Source organism: Phyllopteryx taeniolatus, chromosome 19 (assembly GCF_024500385.1).
Source record: "Phyllopteryx taeniolatus isolate TA_2022b chromosome 19, UOR_Ptae_1.2, whole genome shotgun sequence".
Classification (NCBI taxonomy): Eukaryota; Metazoa; Chordata; class Actinopteri; order Syngnathiformes; family Syngnathidae; genus Phyllopteryx; species Phyllopteryx taeniolatus.
This window is the reverse complement of record NC_084520.1, coordinates 801,024-819,958: the sequence shown is the minus strand read 5'-3', so window position 1 is coordinate 819,958 and position 18,935 is coordinate 801,024. Positions and strand designations below refer to the sequence as shown.

Sequence of the window (18,935 nt, the reverse complement as noted above, 5' to 3'; positions counted from 1 at the left end):
ATGTAATATGAACGGCTAACCAAATTTGTTTTGGTTCTGCCCAACAGCAGCGAAAAGCCAGACCTTTCTGGTTGCTCTCTGAAGCGGAGTCAACAAGCGCTTTTCCAGATAAGAAACATTTTATATTCCCAGAAAGACTTGCTTTATTGTACAACGATTTGCATTATAGTGTACATAGATCCTATTCAAAAGCTAGGGTACTGAAATACAAAACCAGACATCTGAAAAACTGAATATAAATACAGACATTATTGGGGATCTGCCCTAAAAAAGGAGTTGATTATTGAAGGTAGCGCACCAAGATGCCGCAACGATCAAGGAAAAACTCTGAAAACAGAACACGCCATCTTGTCTGTGAGCGCTGCTGACGAGGGGACGATCACGATCCTTGTTACTGTTCTGTTGATTGTTCCAATAAAGTTTGGAAATTTGGAGATAAAACCAGTTTATGTTGGATGTTTCCCAACACCACCATGTCTCCAGTCTTACCGTCGGACAGATTGACAGACACCAATTGCTGAAAATGACAAAAAAAAAAAAAAAAAAAGGATGATTTTTATACAGATGTGCATAAGGTCCATTGTTAAGTGAATGCTTCAATCACAAGTGAACATCTTTGTGAAGGCATTTAGAGATCGGTCTTCAGTACCTGGAGGAGGTTTTTCTCCCCTAACACAGAGAGAGCTTGAAAACGTCATGCAGTAAGGCCACAGCCTCGGCCTGTCACAATAACATTTTTTTGAAGACGATACATTTTCCCCAAAAAAACATCACCATAAAATCATTGTTGTTTTTTTAATACCTCTGAAATCATGAAAAATAAGGCCCGGCCTCGAGCTGCAAGACAATCAAATACATGTTGCCGTTCGCCGCACTCAGCGACTGGCTGAATAACGTGTGCTCCATAAAAAGTTCACTTCCCTGTGTTTGTGTTCATCGGGGACTCACACACACACAATTCGGAGAGGCGCTGACGTTTTAAACAACGTCGCCGCTCGTTAGCGCACTCAACATAATGAACAGTTGACTTTGTCACAAGTTAAAAGTTAACAGTTAACTTTTGTCTCCGTTGAGTGAGTGTACGCGCTTGCACATCGAGCGAGACTGTCGAGTATTGGACGGCGCCAACAAAGGCAAAGAGTGTAGCGGTCCGCCGGCGTTCCACGAGCCCGCTAGCGGCTAACGACACAGCCGTCCAACTCGCCGCAACAATGGCAATTTATCGAGTCCGGAAAAACCATCATGTCCATTTTATTTATCGAACGATAAGTCGATACAGTAATGACCGCGACAGGCCTACCAGAGCCAAGATTCGTACCCCGAACTTGAGACCGGGTACGGCAGATGCGCTAACCACTTTGCTACCGCGCCGCTCTACAAAGTACATACAGTAAAGGAAGCTAATTTTCAATGTGGTCAGATGCTACGCACACTAAAGGCAATCGAAGTTCTGAATACTGCCTGAACATCTATCCATGGTGTGGTATATTAATATGAATATGAATAGATTTGTTAAAGGTGATACACAAACTACCTGAAGGAATGACAAAGCAGCTCCGTCGGTGATGTCCATGACAACATTGCCCAGCTTCATCTCCATCTTTCCCGACTTTCTTATTTGGATCTTACCCAGAAATCCCTCTGGGAATTCTGACAGGACAGGGGAGCACTTCACCGACGGGGACTCCTGGGAAGACGCAAGGACAGACACGGACGGTGTTGCGCGGATGAGGCGACAAACCTGGTAATATCAGAAAAATGAGTAGCAGTAGCTCATCTGTGAAAACGTGGGCTTCAAAACCGGAGGCTAAAATTGCGAAGGGTGCTCAAATCCAGACTGAACCACGTCTCGGAACCCTGCCTGTGAGTCATCTACTGCAGTGGTACGTGACCCCAAAGGGTGAATCAATACGCGGTCGGTACATTTGGCTGATAGAAAATCGTCACTCCCACCACAAGAATGAAGTGAGACCACCAGGAGGACCTTTTGTCAAATAAAGCTAGCCTTCTTTCAATAAACATCCACAGAACAACGAAAGGTTACAACCAGGTTTAAAGTTTCCCCATTCACATTCACGCCGACGGGCAATTTAGAGTCTTCGATCAACCTAGCACGCGTGTTTTGGGGATGTGGGAGGAAACCGGAGTTGAAAATAAACGATGAAACAAAAACATATCGGAATGTGAAAAACAAAGTGCTGTCATGGGATTTCAAGAAACCAAGTCACAATTATGAGAATACTGCACATTGAAAGGGGTTGGCAGTAGCTCATCCCAAACAACTCGGACTTGGGACGGAACTGGAGGGTCACGATTCGAGTCCCATCGCAATAAGTTGTTGGGGAGAAGTTGACATGCTGACTGCTGTCAAGCTGCCCTTGAGCAAGGCATCGAACCCCCCTTTTACGTTGTGAGCTCTCCATTTCTGCCGTCCGGACTACTTGAGTGTCGCGGACCCCGTCTTGCCGTTAGCTGTGCGCCAGGTTTCTGAGGCTAGCCGTTTGTGCTATATACGCGTACAACGAAGAATCGCAGAAATGCCCATTGTTGACTCACCTGTGCTTTCCCAAACAGCTGCTTCTTGTCCATGGCAACGTTCTCGAACCTGGCCTCAGGATTGAGCTCAGCTTTTTGAGCTCTCGCAGGCATACAGTCAGGCAACTGCATGAAGAAGAGTTCCTCCTCGCTAGACAGGCAGAGACCCTGTAGTATCTCCACCAAAGATGGCTGCTCTCCGCTATGGCCTGTCCCAACCTGAGGTCCGGTGGATGATGATCCGAGAAGAGGAGGCTTCTCCTGACCCGCTTTCAAGCAACGAGAGACTTCAGCAGAGTCAAATAACGTGACGGGCATGAAGGTGTTAGCATGAGAGGGGGTTTTCTTACGTGTTGTGCTTGTCTGACACAAAGGTAACTGGATGGGGTTCAACTTGGCATCATTCTTCAAATCAGGATCGCATATGAACTGGAGAAGCACACAAGACAGTGATAGAAACCTTCCTCTTAAATTCAACTTAGAAAGTCGAATTCCGACGCCCCGGAATGAAAATGCTAGGTTCCTTCTGGTCCGAGCTTCTTGCATCATTTTCACGATGCACAGTAGTAGTAGTCTGCTAACTAACGTACGGAACAACAAACATTCATACAGCGGAACCTATTTTCCTCGATGCGGTTTGACTCATAACGCAAGAGTCCCTCCACCACAAAATCAAGAACGGGCGCTGTCCGTCCGTTTCTTCGGACCATCCTTGAGAAGCTTCTACACCTTCATTGGAGTCCAGCTGTGTTCGATTACACTGATTGAGTCTGGTTTGGTGCTGCTACAAACTCCTCTTCCGGCTCCTTCCCTCAGGTCGGCGCTACCGATCGATGCAAAACGAGAACCAGCAGACATTCCGACAGCTTCTTCCCTCTCGCCGTCGCCGTCTTACGTCTGTGGCGTAAACGGTCGACCGGAAAAATCCAAATACAAAAGGGCCGTCGAGCAGCGACGGTAGCGGAGGCCAAAATGTTCTGTTGGTGAGGACATCAAACTCATTTTGATGGTTTGAGAGCCTTTGTCGTGTGCTAACCGCAACTTAACTCACGTCGTCTCTCTGTAGTTTTCGGAGTAGCTCATCGTCATCGTCGGAGTCGTTCCGCTCTTGTTTTACGGGACCGCATTTAGGCGGCGCGGTGGCGTCGCCCACTTTCGGAGCAGCCACCCAGCCTGCAAGATTCCAGATGATTGGCTAGCTCGTAACTCGCGTGTCGAAGGAAAATGAGAGCTACGGGACGTGAACCTGTTTTCCGCAGAGTGTCAGCAGGACCCTGCTCAAAGATCGAGTGAGACTGAATCGTCTGCGGCTTCTCTTTCCTCCTGCCTCTGCTCTCTCTCCTTCTGTCATCCCTCTGTTTCCGCTCTCTTCTCGGCGTCACTTGAATCTCTTCCTTGAACCTGCAATCGGACGGATTTGAAGTGGGTGAATGTGAACGTTTGCATCGGACAAACGAATGTACGATGACACCGGACTCTGGGAGAAGGTTGGATGACGACCACTCACTCGTCCTTGCTTTTCCTCACAGCGTTGACGTTCGGCTCAAAGGTTTTCTTGGGGACACAGAAAAGACAAAAGTGTGAGACTCAACACCGTGCGTAGGCTTCGTTTGGACTCAAGTAGTGCTTTGCTACCGTGCCGTGGCAACTTGGTGCCAAGGAACTACGTGGGAGTGACATGTGGATGTTCCCCATTCCCCCAGTTATGCAGCCAAGATACCTTTGCTTTCTTCAGGGCGCCCCCTAGTGTCAGATCTCGAGTTCGGAGAGACGTCAGTCTTCTCGCGGCGACTGAGGCGGGGGCGGGGCAAGGGGCGGGGCCCTGCAGTCCTCTGCCCAAACTCGCCCCACTGCTCATGCCAGAGGAACAGGGGACCTCCTCTGCATCCTTCCTTTGCATCATTCAAGACGGCCGGATCCCTTTATGCGTACAAGGACATCTCCTTCCCTCGTTTCTTCCAAGTCCGCCATGAAACCAAACGTAAATGCAGTGAACATGCCTGCTCGTCCTCGACTCCCAACGGTTCCCTTTTTCCCTTCTTTGCAGCCTCACCGCGAAAAGCCTTTCACCCGGAAATGGTTCGGTGCAGACAGTGACGCACGGCAACGCGTCGTCCGTCGAGGTCCCGACAAACTAGCGCACGCTACCACTTCCGGTCGAAGACATTTTTCATTTGGACACAATGAAAATCGGCTTGGCGCCGCCGGTCGTCGGCACTTCTTCTCGGTCCTTCCCCGTAGAAGTTGCCGCTTGTGCTTGCAAAGCTTCGAGCCAGGGAAGGTCAAATATTGAAGTGACGCGGCTCGCCTTTTCACCTCGTTTTCCCACCGCCGTCGTCCTGTTGTTGTACCACAACGACAATACTGGACGGCAGCCACAAGAGGGCAGCGTTTTATTCAAACGGCTTTCCGGTTACGTACGAACTCATTGCGTTACTGTAGATGTATTGTTGACGAATTATGACGAGCATATTGAATAGATGTGCACAATATATTCGTATGCAAATAGATGTAAAAATAAGAAGTCAAGCCAACCTTGACTTGATTTTCATGATACTCTGCATTACGGTAACGCGCCGTCAACACGGTGCGAGGGCCGATTTCAAAATAAAAGCTAAAAAATAAATGGAATGACACTTTTTTTTGCATTAAGTTCCGATGTTGCTTTTCAAAAATAAAATGGGATTTCAGAATACTTGAATTCGATGCAAGTGAACCGTTGCGCTTCTGGGAGATGCTGGCCCATCCCGGGATGCCACACCGGAAGTTTGATCGAGCTCTGCTGTTTTGCTTTTCAAAATGAAAGCTTCTTGAATTCTCCGCACGTGGCTGCGATGACGCAGACGAACGCGAACATTCGTCCCCCTGTTATCGCGAAACCGGCGCAGTCCACACAAGTCGCACCCAGAACGTTAGCATGTGTATAGAAGCGCGGTGTAATAAGCCGACGCACGTGCTCTCAGAGCATCGTCCACATTTGTGTTTTCGCAGAACGTTCACAGCGTCGCGTCGCGTCGCGTCGCGCAATGCCAGCAGATGCTCCCAATCGGCTGCTTTGCCGTCGCGTGGCAGGAAGTGCTCCTCTTGCAACATCTGCCGACATCTGTGCCGCGGGGATGGATGAGGAGGAGGAGGAGGAGGGGGCGGAGGAGGAGGAGGGGGGCATGTCGAGGAGGAGAGGGAGGAAACGACCGTGTCTTGAATGCGCCAGGAAGATCTTGGGGCTGGAGCCGCGCTAAGCTCGGGCGCGATGGACGAGTTCGTTACCGAGGAGGAAGAGCCCTGGTACGACCAGCGGGACCTGGAGCAGGGTGAGAGCCGCCGCCTAACAAAAGGCGCAATGCGATGGCCACCATCGCGCTCTCCGCTTCGGGTGCGTGGGCGAGGCAACGCTAGCCGTTCGGCTCGTTTCAGCGAGTCCTTCGCAAATGGTCGCGACAAAATATTGAATGATTCGCTCAGGTTGCGGTGTTCCGCCAGCCTGTGACGTCATTCTTCCCGGAAGAGCCCTTTGAAGGCCAAGTAACTTTATTTAGTATTTGTAATAATAAGAAAACAGCAACAACAATACTGCTACTTCTACTACTACTACTACACTGTAAAAAAAAAAAAAAGATTTTGGAGAGTGGTAAATATAATCCATGAAAACCATCGAAAATTTGAGATCGGTAAAGTGCCGTAAAAACGAGGGAACGTTTGACCTACACGACCTATTTGACATCAGTGAAAAAGTCATCCGGGATTGGCTCCAGCCCACCCGACCGACCCTGAGGAATCTCTGTACAACCCAACAGTATGACACATTTCACATGATTATTTATGATATTATTATTGGAGTGCACATTTGGCATATGATTTCCAAGGTTCATTTTGTTGATCCCTCCAGTTTGCATGCGCTGGCTTCTCTTGACAGTTTTCTTCCCAAAAGCAAAAATGCCGCGCGCTGCGATGCGGAACGCCACTTGACCTCATTTCCGGTCGTTCTTTCACGCTCGGTCACTGTGCCGAGTCGTCACAATAATATATTCCTGAAGGTGAACCGGCGCTGATGCAGGGACTGTGCTGTATGGCGCGGATGTATCTGACTTGGGCTCATGCGCTGCGCAAAAATGATGCCAGAATACCTCACCTGGGATGAAACGGCTGGCTCCCGTGTGAGTGCAGGTGATGGAGCAGAGGTATTGGCAGGGCTGTGCTTTGACCATGTGACCTTATCCTGCGACAAGCTGCCATCTTGTCATGACTTGCATGGTGAATAGCTCATTGTTTGTTATTGTCAGTAGATGTGAGTGCATATACAAGCCCAATTCCAATCGAGTGATTTGCAAATCATCTTCAACCTATATTGAATTGAATACGCTACAAAGACAAGATAGTTCATGTTCAAACGGATAAACTTGATTGTTTTGAGCAAATAATCATTCACTTAAGAGTTCCCACAAAAAGCTGGGACAGGTAGCAAAACAAAGTTGAGGAATGCTCATCGAACACGTGTTTGGAACGTCCCACAGGTGAACAGGCTCATTGGGAACAAGGTGGGTTCCATGATTGCTTCCCTGAATGGCTCAGTCGTTCACAAGCAAAGATGGGGCGAGGTTCACCTCTTTGTGAACAAGTGCGGGAGAAAATAGTCCAACAGTTTAAGGACGATGTTCCTCAACGTACAATTGCAAGGAATTGAGGGATTTCATCATCTACGGTCCATAATATCATCAAACGGTTGAGAGAATCTGGACAAATCACTGCATGGAAGCGGCAAGGCCGAAAACCAACATTGAATGCCCGTGACCTTCGATCCCTCAAGCGGCACTGCATCAAAAACCCACATCAATGTGTAAAGGATATCACCACGTGGGCTCAGGAACACTTCAGAAAACCAATGTCAGTAAAGACGCTACATCCGGAAGTGCAACTTAAAACTCTACTATGCAAAGCAAAAGCCATTTATCAACAACACTCAGAAACGCCGCCGGCTTCTCTGGGCCCGAGCTCATCTAAGCTGGACCGATGCAAAGCGGAAAAGTGTTCAGTGGTCCGACGAGTCCACATTTCAAATTCGTGCGGCACGGTGAACAACTGGTTAGAGAGTCTGCCTCACAGTTCTGAGGGCCGGGGTTCAATCCCCGGTCCCACCTTTGTGGTGTTTGCATTTTCTCCCCGTGCCTGCGTGGGTTTTCTCCGGGTACTCCGGTTTCCTCCCACATCCCAAAAACATGCACGGTAGGTTCATTGACGACTCTAAATTGCCCGTCGGTGTGAATGTGAGTGCGAATGGTTGCTTGTTTGCATGTGCCCTGCGATTGGCTGGCAACCAGTTCAGGGTGTACCCCGCCTCCTGCCCGAAGATAGCTGGGATAGGCTCCAGCACCCCCGTGGCTCAGAAAATGGGTGGATGGATGGATGGATGTACATCGTGTCCTCCGGGCCAAAGAGGAAAAGAACCATCCGGACTGTATGGACGGAAAGTTCAAAAGCCAGCATCTGTGATGGTATAGGGCTGTGTTAGTGCCCATGGCATGGGTAACTTACACATCCGTGAAGGCACCATTGATGCTGAAAGCTACATATAGGTTTTGGAGAAACATATGCTGCCATCCAAGCAATGTCTTTTTCATGGACTCCCCTGCTTATTTCAGCAAGACAATGCCGAAGCACATTCTGCACGTGTTACAACAGCGTGGCTTCGTTTTAAAAGAGTGCGGGTACTAGACTGGCCTGCCTGCAGTCCAGACCTGTCTCCCATTGAAAATGCGTGGCGCGTTACGAAGCGTCAAATACGACAACGGAGACCCCGGACTGTTGGACAGCTGAAGCTGTACATCGAGCAACTATGGGAAAGAATTCCACCGACAAAGCTTCAACAATTCGTGTCCTCAGTTCCCAAACGTTTGTTGAATTTTGTTCAAAGAAAAGGTGATGCAACACAGTGGTAAACATGTCCCAACTTTTTTGGAACGTGTTGCAGCCATAAAATTCTAATTTCATGTTTATTTGCTAAACACAAAGTTCATCAGTTTGAACATGAACTATCTTGTCTTTGTCGTGTATCCAATGAAATATAGGTTGAACATGATTTGCAAATCATTGCATTCTGTTTTGATTTCTGTTTCACGCAGCGTCCAACACTGACATCAAAGCCCAGGTACATTCGACATTTATACAAGGAAATCTAAAATAAAAACCTAGCATTGCTTTGAGGTCTATATACACATTCAAACAACTCAAATAGTCAAACAAAATGATGCAACTTACATTAGCTCTTACTTCATTCAAAAGTATTGCTAAATTGAAAGCAGTGTTGCACATTTTCCTGACAGTGAACTGCCTTTGTGAAAAATTCCTTTTTGGGCCGCATTTACAGTTGCACGGAGCTCTATTGCATCACCCCGAGCGCGGTGTCGAATATTTGGACTCTTTCGTGTAGCCGACCGAATGAGCTGATAATGCATAACAGAATTCCAAGTTTCTTGGCTGCCAAACTTGGAATGGCGCGATCCCGTGGAATTCCTCACATTGTAGCATGCGGCTTTGTTTGGGCCTATTGTGTTTTTTGTCCTGGTCTCGACTGGTCTCGATATTGCCTTTGGAAGAAAACGACAGCGAATAGAAATCCATGGTATGTACAGTGTCCAACTCGGCTATTATACATGCAGGAAATGAATTCTTCATGCACGATGGAATAACGTGTGAGGTTTTGAGCTCCGTTGGCTCGAGCTGCAGGCCCGTCCGGAGCAAAGCCCAAGTATCGATCGTAACGTTTTCTCACGCAACGTTCCGTATTGATCGGCGGCCTTTTCTCGCCTCTTGCGCTTCGGCTGTTTGCCTCCCCGGCAGCTGAACCGAAATGACGAGTGGATTTTTGCTCGGTTGGTTTCGATTGTGGTTTTCGCTCTCCCTCGGTCGGCTTGGCCGTGGTCCCGGATCTTCATCTGATGCAACTCTTTGTTTTCCATTGTGTGTATTTATGAAATAAATACAAGCAAATGTGGAGTTCATCACATCACACCCTATTTTCAGATATCAAACAAAAACATTGTTCGACTAGCCTTGAAATTGTACGGGGATGGTACAAAATGCTGCTTTGCTGCAATGCTACTCAATAAAAGGTCTATTCCACATTTATGAAAAATGTAGCTTTTCAGGCCGTAAGAGGGAGAAGGGAAAGTGCCGTGATCCTCGGGGCGATGTCATGCTATGGCATGACTTTGTACTTTTGAATGCGTTGTGTACAAAGTCTCTGGAACGTCTGCCTGCCCTTCAAGTGTGACAATAAACAACCCGATCTGCCCACTTCTGAAAATGTGTCTGAGAGGCAGCTCATTTTTATAACAACCAGCGCCCCCACACCCTTCGACGCTTATCCTCGCCTCAGCAGAGACGGACGGCGCAGACTGAACAAAGCTATCTGTTCTTGCCCCCGACTTATGCAACGTTCGAAAGAGGAACTACGGAGTCGCCGTGGTCCCATCCGACGTTTGCCGCTGGCTCCAGGCGCCGTCTCCGCAGTCTTGCATCTCGCGTTTACAGCGGCAGACATCGTCTTCTCCGGCATCCGGTCTCTGCCGGATCAGTATCCACCCTGCCGAGAGCTTTCCTGCATCGCGGCCCCACCCCCTTATCTGATTTACGTGTTCTCTTCCCTGCAATAAACTCCCTTGTTCACCCCCCGGACTCGTCACACGCTGAAACTCGACATCACCTTCGCTATGAATCGGGTTGACAAAAATTTGAATTGCCCTTTGCTCTAAAACGTGACATTATTTCAAATTGACAGTGTAGAAAATGCGCAAACATAAATCGATTCTGATTCAGGTACTGGTTCGTCAGAGAGGAAAAAAAAAAAAGGCCCAAATTGTTTGCAAATGTATTATTTTGATGAAACAAAAAGATAATCACTCCGCTTTATTATTATAGCAAATACAATTATGAATAAACGCTGTTGAGAGGCTGAAATATAGATTAGCACATTTTGAAGTTAAGCGAGGTCTCTTAACAATGAACCGATTTATAGAGAATCATTCACGATTTGGACGATTCGTTTGAAAAAATCGATTATTCCTTTTCTCTCCCTGAATGTCTCTGCTTTCTATTAATATTCCATCATGTCATGCTTCAGCTCCCTTTTCCTTCGTCATACATTATGTATTCAAAGTTTCCCCTTTGACCCTTCCCATTTGCAGACCTCCACCTGGCTGCGGAGCTGGGAAAGACGTTGCTGGAGAGGAACAAGGAGCTGGAGGACTCCCTGCAGCAGATGTACATAACCAACGAAGAGCAAGTGCAAGAAATTGAGGTAGGAGAGACGGTGACTTTTGGCAACTGTGCCTTCACGCGTGGGGCTGCAGTGCCGTTCCGAGTGGCAATCAGTTAACTATAATTGAAGTGTTCGGTCGTCTCAAGTGGACACCGCCGTAAAGAAGAGAGTAAGAGGTAAATTGGCAAGAATATATTGCAGATGAATTTGAAACACACACGCGCCTGTGTGGTTATCGTGCAGTACCTGTCAAAACAGCTGGAAGTCCTCCGGGACATGAACGAACAGCACGCCAAAGTGTACGAGCAACTGGATGGTACGGCGAGAGAGCTCGAACACACCAACCAAACACTCGTGAATGACAGCAAGACCTCGCGGCAAAAGATCGAGGGGTAAAACATTCGCTCTCGCTCCAATGTGTCACCGTCCTGCTTTCGGAAAGACGTTTTGTCCTGCCTTTTTGGATCAGGTTAACGGGGACCATTGAGGCTTTGCAGAATCAGGTGGAGTCCCTGTCAAGACAGGTGGAGCAGTTGCGCTCCGTGGAACAGCTCAGAGTCAAGCGGGAGAAGAGGGAACGACGCAAGACCATCCACTCCTTTCCTTGTCTGAAGGAGCTTTGCACAGCACCCAGGTATGCTTGTCTCACTGCTGTCTGGTCAACACTGACAAAGAAATTCAACACAAGTTAAAACAGGGCTGGGCAAACTAGGACGTGTGGGGCCTTACTTCAGTCTGGCCCACCAAGCATTTACCGTAATTTTTCGTGTATAATGCGCACCCCCAAAGTTGTCCTCAAAATTCTGGAAAACCCTTCTGCCAATGTATAATGCATTTTTACAATGCATGATTTTGCTTCTACCTATATGCATGTAGGCCGGTCCCAGGCCCGGATAGATGCAGAGGGTCGCGTCAGGAAGGGCATTCGGCTTAAAACTGTGCCAAACAAATATGAGCGCTCATCCAAAGAATTCCATACGAGTCGGTCAACCGTCCAGAGCAATGGCGAGTGTGGTCAGGAAGTGAAGGAACGGCTCCAAGCAGGTTGTCGGGTGACTTATGTGACGGAAGAGTCTCTGCTAGGATGAAGGGCAACGTTTATAAAACAGTGGTGAGGCCGGCCACTGTCTCTAATGGACGCATTAGAGACAGTGGCACTGAAGAGACGACGGGAAGCGGAGCAAATGAAGATGTTGAGGTTCGCTCTCGGAGTGACCGGGTTGGATCAAATCAGAAATGAGCTCATCAGAGGGACGGCCGAGGTTCGATGTTTTGGAGACAAAGTTAGAGAGAGCAGACTTGGATGGTTCGGACACGTCCAGAGGAGAAATAGTGAGTATATTGGTAGAAGGATGATGAGGATGGAGTTGCCAGGCAAGAGAGCGAGAGGAAGACCCAAGAGAAGGTTGATGGATGTCGTGAGGGAAGAAGACATGATGGCAGTTGGTGTTGAGAGATGAGGATGCAGGAGATAGGCTCACGTGGAAAAGGATGACGCGCCGTGGCCACGCCCTAACGGAAAAAGCCGAAAGGAAAAGATGATTTGTGTCATTTGTATTCTTTTACCAGTAAGATCCCAGATATGCTGTCTAATTTAAAGCATATTATGTGTTTTTTTTCCCAGCAATTTAAAATAGAGCTCAGATAAAGATGACCCAAGTAAACATAAAATGCAGTTTTTAAATGATGATTTTTAGGCAGATAACCAAAAGATGTACTTGTTTAATTTCACGATTGATGGGTGGGAATGCACTCCAGAGACCCAACTATTTGTCTGCAAGCCATTTTCCCTAATGTGTCCTGACACATTAAGCCTGTTGTTTTCTTTGCGTCAGGTACGAAGATGAGTTTGTGGTGGGCAGGCCTGAAAGCTTTACTTTGGAGCCGAAGCATCAGCCATTCGAAGAGGAGAACAAGCACCTGAGAGAGGCGGTGTCAGCTCTGCGAGCGGCCATTCGGACAGAGCGGGGGCGCCGAGAAGGTGTGGAGAAGGAGTGCAACCTGCTCCTTGCAGACTTCTCGCGCCTGCAGGCACGTGTGCAGGTAAAGTTCGAACTATTGCTGCGACGTTGTGACGAGCCACGATCTTACAATGGGATTTATGATCCAAGGATGCTGAGAGTTGTCAGGCAAGGGTGCGGGAGTTGGAGGTGGAGCTGCAGGAGCTGCAACAGCTACGCCGCACCCGAACTTTCCTTCTTGGGAACGACGATGACGTTGTAACCCTGACCCAGACCGTCCTCAATAGCACCCCGGAGACCGACACCTTCCTTGAGGGAGAGGTCGGCGAGACAGGAGGAGGTGTGAGGGAGGAGGCGGACGGTGTCACCGGTGCGCACGGGGAGGCTCTCCCCGAGTCAAACCCTGTGAGGAAAAGCTGTAGCGACACAGCACTCAATGCCATTGTCGCCCGGGATGCGTCTGGCCGCAGGAGAGGGAGCTACGCACTTCACGCCAACAGTGTGAGGAAGAGAGGCATGTCCATCCTCAGGGAGGTGGATGAGCAGTACCACGCTCTACTGGAAAAATACGAGGAGCTGCTGGGGAAATGCAGGCGCCATGAGGAAAGCCTTTGCCACGCGGGTGTCCAGACGTCCCGACCCGTCTCTCGAGACCCTTCCATGAAAGACTGCGCTATGGGCCACGCCCCTGCCCCTGCCCCTCCGCCGACTCCCACCCAGTCGCCTTCCACGCCAGAAGCCATCGAGATGATCGGCAAGCAAGTGGAGGCGGTGGATAAGCGTCTGGGACAGAACGCACCGGAGTACAAGGCTCTCTTCAAGGAGATATTTTCTCGTATCCAGAAGACCAAAATGGATATTAAAACTAGCAAATCTGCAAAGTCCAGCAAATCTAGCAAATCGGGCAAATCTAGTAAATAGCGACGTGTCTCGCTCGAGGGGACAGTTGTCGTACAATATCGGTGTTTAGTGCTTCTGCACTGTGAAACATACACACACCACCCGACGCAAGTATAGTTCGCTGTCAAGACACATCCATCCATTGTCTACGTCACTTGTCCTCATTGCGGTCGCAGATGAGCTGGGGCCGATCCCAGCTCGCTGTGGGCGAGAGGCGGGCTATGCCCTGTATAGGTCGCCAGCCAGTCGCTGGGCACGAATGGACAAACAACCATTCAAACGCACATTCATACCTATGGACAACTTACAGCCTTCAATTAACCTGACGCATGTTTGGGACTGTGAGAGGAAGCCGGAGTCTGAGGCTAACCAATAGCTCTCAGAACGCATTGCAAACTAAAAAAGTCTATTTCAATGTGTTGGCTACAATACAAGAATAGGAGTAGTACAGTATAGTATATTCAAATCTTTAGTCACACTTAGTCTTACAACTAGAATGCCATTGAGTCCTAAATCCTTCTTTCGATCTGTACCATCAATACTGGCATGTTGCATTATGCCAGAATCGTAGCGTTAAGTTTCTTACCTTACAAATTGAGAAAACCAATTAATATTTTGGAAAATGCGACGTAATTCTAACAATGAAACAACGTCATAAAACGTGGAATGGCACTCGGTGGAACACAGACCTCTGCCGACATTGAAATGTTAACAAGATCAGAAACGCAGCTACAGGATAGACAAGGGGAAGTCAAAACGTAACGAGCCCAATTTAATTTCACCTACTAATAAATAGTTTGAATTTTAAATACTTGTTTGAAAGTTTTGTTTAAGCCTGTGCTGTTGCAAAATGTGTATGGGGAAGCTGCAATCGGCAAAAAAGCGGGTGTCTGACTAGTCCGGGGATAAACCGCTCAAGATGGTCTGCCACTCTTTTGCTTGTCGCTGAGGACACCTCCTGGACACCCGCTTTTTGACTTCACCGTAGCCTATTAGAGCTTCCCCACACACATTTGAACCATGAACATAAAAAAAAAAAAATCAATCACTCAATCATTAGTAGTTTCAATTAAATTGAGCTCATTACTTTTTGATTGCCCCTTGTATATTCCACGCCACGGTTGTGGTTTCAGCAATTAGCAGCGTGCGGTCGGACTTGAACAAAGCAGAAGTTGGCAACTACAAATCATAACCTGTGCTACAGAGAGAGCAATGTACCATATTTTTAACTCATTCACTGCCAGCCTTCCCAGTTAACATGGCTATTTTACTTCTAAAGCCGTCAATGGCAGTGAATGTGTTAAGTGCTTCTATACTCACTGAAACTGCAAAAAGGGAAAATAATTCCTCAGAAAAGGGGGAAAAAAAAAACAGTGAAGCACTTTGTTATTAATAGACAACTGTAATGACATACATTAAGGAATAGGCAATCGCAATAGGAACAAGACGATGGGACAATTTTCATTCTGTTCCCATTTGAAACCTTTCTGCAAGTCCCATGGAAATCAGATTTGGCAATTTTGCGTAATCCTTATACTTACAAACCAACGACGCTCATTCAAACACCTTCTCAAATGATCGGTTTTGCTCTTTTATCCACGCGCAAAAAAAATGGATGTTTCGAAAAATAAAAGTTTTGCCCAAAATAATTTGTCGTCATGCATAAGGGTGTCAATGAATAAAAGTCAACATCAAATTATAAACCAGGGATGAACTAAACTGAAGCAACATGTAAACTCACTTTTGCTACTCTACTGTGGGATGCTGGCTTAAGTGCCCTTTAGATATACAGGGGTCCTCGTTTTACGACAGCCTGAATTTGTACGTACGACGCCTTCCAATGTGCACTCGCCTACATTAATGCAGTCGTAAAGTCACAATTACAGTAAATGTTTGTTGAAACGGCACTTTTATACAGCAGTCAAATGAAAGACTACAACTTTTTGGGGCGCTGTCCGGGAATCAAACGCGCGCCTTCTGCATGGAAGTTATCAGCATGTGCCACTACACTACCAGTGTGTTTGCTTCTGTAATGCTCGTGTGAAAAGAATGTGACGAACACTCCCGCTAATTGCGTCCATGCTGCTGCCTTGGAGAAATGCCGCGCAGGATCATCTTTGCAGATTTGACTATGCCTTGGCATCAACACCTACGAACAAGGTTGAAGTGGAGCTACGGCGATAACATCTTAGTCCATACTCGTCACGTGAGAATCTCCACACGTGACGAGAAAAGCAATCGCCATGTGTTCTTACTGGTTTTATAGCACGGTGTATCTGAGATGACCTACAGCACACCACTGACCAGCTCCTCCCCGAAACCAGATCGGTCTTAGTACCAAGACTGACCTGTGCCACTAACTCATACTAACAGCCTGAAAATACAAAGAAGAAGAAAGAGCACTGTGGGCTGACTGCTAGCTTTTCTGGTATTAGCGTTTCAAACTCTTGTCTTTTCTTGACTCTGCTGTCTGCAACCAGGTCAGCACTGCAAGTTAGACTGTTCTCAAATTCAAATTCAGTCCAAAGTTTCGTGTGTTCATTTGTAACCAACCCTAACCTCAGAATCATATGGTGTTAGAACCTCTTTTCATTCAATAATACACTATATACATGTATTAATGCCATACTGTGACTATTTTAATCAACTATCTACATAATGTAAAGCAGTAGCCCCTTGAAGACAATTAACTATTCACAACCCCCCCCCCCCCCCCCCCCCCCCACACACACACACACAAAAAAAGCGCATTATTGCATTATACCACATTATTTCCTTCTAACAACATTTAACAATAGGAATGTTGAAAGCAGGGCTTTGTCTTAACACGTGCAGCCTTCCAAATCAAACTATCCTTGAAAAATCTTTTGATGATTGAAGGACTTTGGGGGGATTGTGATTGCCTTTGTATATTATACATTTTGCTTGAATGAATGTTTTTGCCATGTTGAACACAAAACCCGCAAATGTTTTCTTCATTCTGTTAATAAAATCGGAGATTAGGGAAACCTTGCAGTCGATAGAACAGGATAACTGTGGTATATCAAGTGCATTTTAAGCACTGTTGACCCAGTTAAATGCATTTAGAGAAATATCAATGCCTAACGACAAGCTTTTTGTCAGTGTTTTTGTTTTGTCCTTTGCACTTGGAATCATTCAGTGCCTCTTTGCATTTTTGGGAGTGGAAATGTACCTTTTTACCAACACAATGTCATACTACGTATATATGAATTGCTTTACCTTTACTATAATCCATGTGCTTGATTATTATTGAGACTCATATTTTAGATTGGTCTTGTCAGTCAATATTCATGCCATTGTCGCTCAACGAAGGTCTATTGGTAATAAAGCCTTACACTGCGTTGATTGTCGTTAGTGTGTTGCAATAAGTAATAGCAAGTACTGTACTGTATGAAGACACATCATGTCGTACATAACCCTCCTACTACCTTTCAATGTGTAATGACTCAAAATGACGGACTTTATTTTCTTTTTCTGGGTTTATGTTACATGTCTTTACCTAAATAAATTGGAGCAGCTAGGTAAACTAAAGTGACAGTGAATTAAAATGGTGATACATTTCAATCTGCCCGGTCCTGTGCACATTGTTGTACACGTTTGGTGCCCTTTTCAGGTCAACATGACTCAAGACTGTTTTAGTTGTATAAACGCATACAAACTATATGTAGGGCTATTTAGGTCGTTAAAACACAAACATTAATCAACTGATACATAAATGTGGGTTAGGGGGAAAAAAAATCGGTTTCTGGAGGGCCAAATTGTAACGAAAGAATACTAATGCACAACAACTTGCACAGTACAGGATTCCCACATAGTTTCCAGGCAGGACACGCCCCGCTGCAACATGATTGGCTCCTGCCTAGCGGGACGGGCAGGCGACGCAGATGTACCGAGACTAGCATCCCAAACACGTTTCACATTTGTACCAAATAAAAACATAGAAGTTTGTTATGGTTTGGTTTAGCGCTTGGGTTGGGGTTTAAAGCGGTTTACGGTGGGGTAAGGTTAGGGTTAGGATGGGTTCGGGTTTGTGGGAAACATTAACGCTGCCACGCGTGTCACATCTTTTCCCGTCTGGAAGCAGTAGGGCGTGTTCTATAATGACATAACAGCCAATCATAATGCAGCGGGGCGTGTCATGGAGCCAGTAATATTGGAGCAGGGCGTGTCCTGCCTGGGGATCCTAAAAACGGGTACAGGACACGAAGACAGAATGAATACGTCATCATGCTAATTTAATGTTATTTTAGTTTACCCAGTTGTTCCCATCAAATTGGGAAAATTTATTAAAAAAACGAAATTCCGCACAATATGTTAATAATTCAAGGATGGCAATGTCAGGAAACTTTAAGGTAACCAGAGTATTAGTAATATAATATACAAGAAATGAATACGGAATGTAAAAGCAATATTCTTCAACTGCAAATATCATTTCCGATGTCTTTAAAGTGTTGAGACGAAACACTAGGAACGAGTTAGGAACACATAGTTCGAAACAGACGCGGACGCAGGCAGGCGCTCAGCATTGACAAGCACAACATTTAAACAAAACAAAACGAACATTTTTCTGCTTGAGTTTGACCAAAGACAACGCCTGAAGGCGTCATTTGCGATTACGCAGTTACGGTAATTATGGAGCACCTTTCAATGTTAGCTCAAAGCAGCCGATGGTAAGTAATGCTATTGCTAGCTCGCACGCGTTTGGGTTATAAATGTTTGACGACGTGAAATCAACATTTAGACGGCCAGCTGACATTGGTAGGTTTATACTTTAAGGGTACTACACGCTGGTGCTTTCGTGGGACCGCGTGGCCTAATGGATAAGGCGTCTGACTTCGGATCAGAAGATTGAGGGTTCGAGTCCCTTCGTGGTCGTTGTTTTTGCCCCAAAAATGTTTTAAACCAGTATGCATGAAAACATTTTTATTTTTTATTTTTCAAGTGGGAATTGACAATGAGATGTTATAAATTAGGAACTTCGTGTTATGTTGTATGTTTGATGATATATGAGTATGTTATGCACACCTGGTACCATTTTAGGAAAGATTGATCAGGAGCGAGCTTCCTGACTGGATTAGACTGATTTTGAAGCTCAAAAGAGGAAGTGAAACTTTTGGCAAAACAAAGGAATTAGAATAGAGTAAACTGGTTCTGATGGGTTCTGTAATGCTCCTATTAGTCAAAAATGAAGCCAAGAGGGCGAGTAACGCCCCTTGGATAACAGTTTTATATGTCAAAAACCTCTTTGCCTCCCGTCGGCCAGG

The 18,935-nt window shown here is 46.5% G+C and overlaps 2 protein-coding genes and 1 non-coding gene across 6 annotated transcripts; 2 read left to right on the top strand and 1 right to left on the bottom strand.

Moving 5' to 3' along the window:
- Positions 1-118: 118 nt before the first annotated feature.
- On the bottom strand, positions 119-5,705 carry LOC133469612 (DNA-directed RNA polymerase III subunit RPC4-like). 3 transcript variants are annotated; one of them, XM_061756884.1, is made up of 8 exons: positions 4,256-5,705; positions 4,043-4,089; positions 3,782-3,936; positions 3,587-3,708; positions 2,886-2,964; positions 2,557-2,804; positions 1,532-1,741; positions 119-517 (listed from the first exon to the last, which is right to left on the bottom strand). In XM_061756884.1, the coding sequence occupies exons 1-8, from the start codon at positions 4,436-4,438 to the stop codon at positions 392-394; spliced, it is 1,170 nt and encodes a 389-aa protein (XP_061612868.1). In that variant the 5' UTR covers positions 4,439-5,705; the 3' UTR covers positions 119-391. The 3 variants fall into 3 exon arrangements, with proteins under 3 accessions (XP_061612868.1, XP_061612869.1, XP_061612870.1); XM_061756885.1 differs by having other exon boundaries at positions 1,535-1,741; XM_061756886.1 differs by having other exon boundaries at positions 1,532-1,687.
- LOC133469607 (cerebellar degeneration-related protein 2-like) lies at positions 5,706-17,014 on the top strand. 2 transcript variants are annotated; one of them, XM_061756876.1, is made up of 6 exons: positions 5,706-5,846; positions 10,716-10,828; positions 11,033-11,181; positions 11,259-11,423; positions 12,625-12,832; positions 12,901-17,014. In XM_061756876.1, exons 1-6 carry the CDS (start codon positions 5,738-5,740, stop codon positions 13,669-13,671), a joined length of 1,515 nt encoding a protein of 504 aa, XP_061612860.1. In that variant the 5' UTR covers positions 5,706-5,737; the 3' UTR covers positions 13,672-17,014. The 2 variants fall into 2 exon arrangements, with proteins under 2 accessions (XP_061612860.1, XP_061612862.1); XM_061756878.1 differs by lacking the exon at positions 5,706-5,846 and adding an exon at positions 8,884-9,151.
- A 1,459-nt stretch (positions 17,015-18,473) lies between these two features.
- trnar-ucg (transfer RNA arginine (anticodon UCG)) lies at positions 18,474-18,546 on the top strand. Its single transcript has one exon. It is a non-coding gene; the product is annotated as a tRNA-Arg (tRNA).
- Positions 18,547-18,935: the final 389 nt, after the last annotated feature.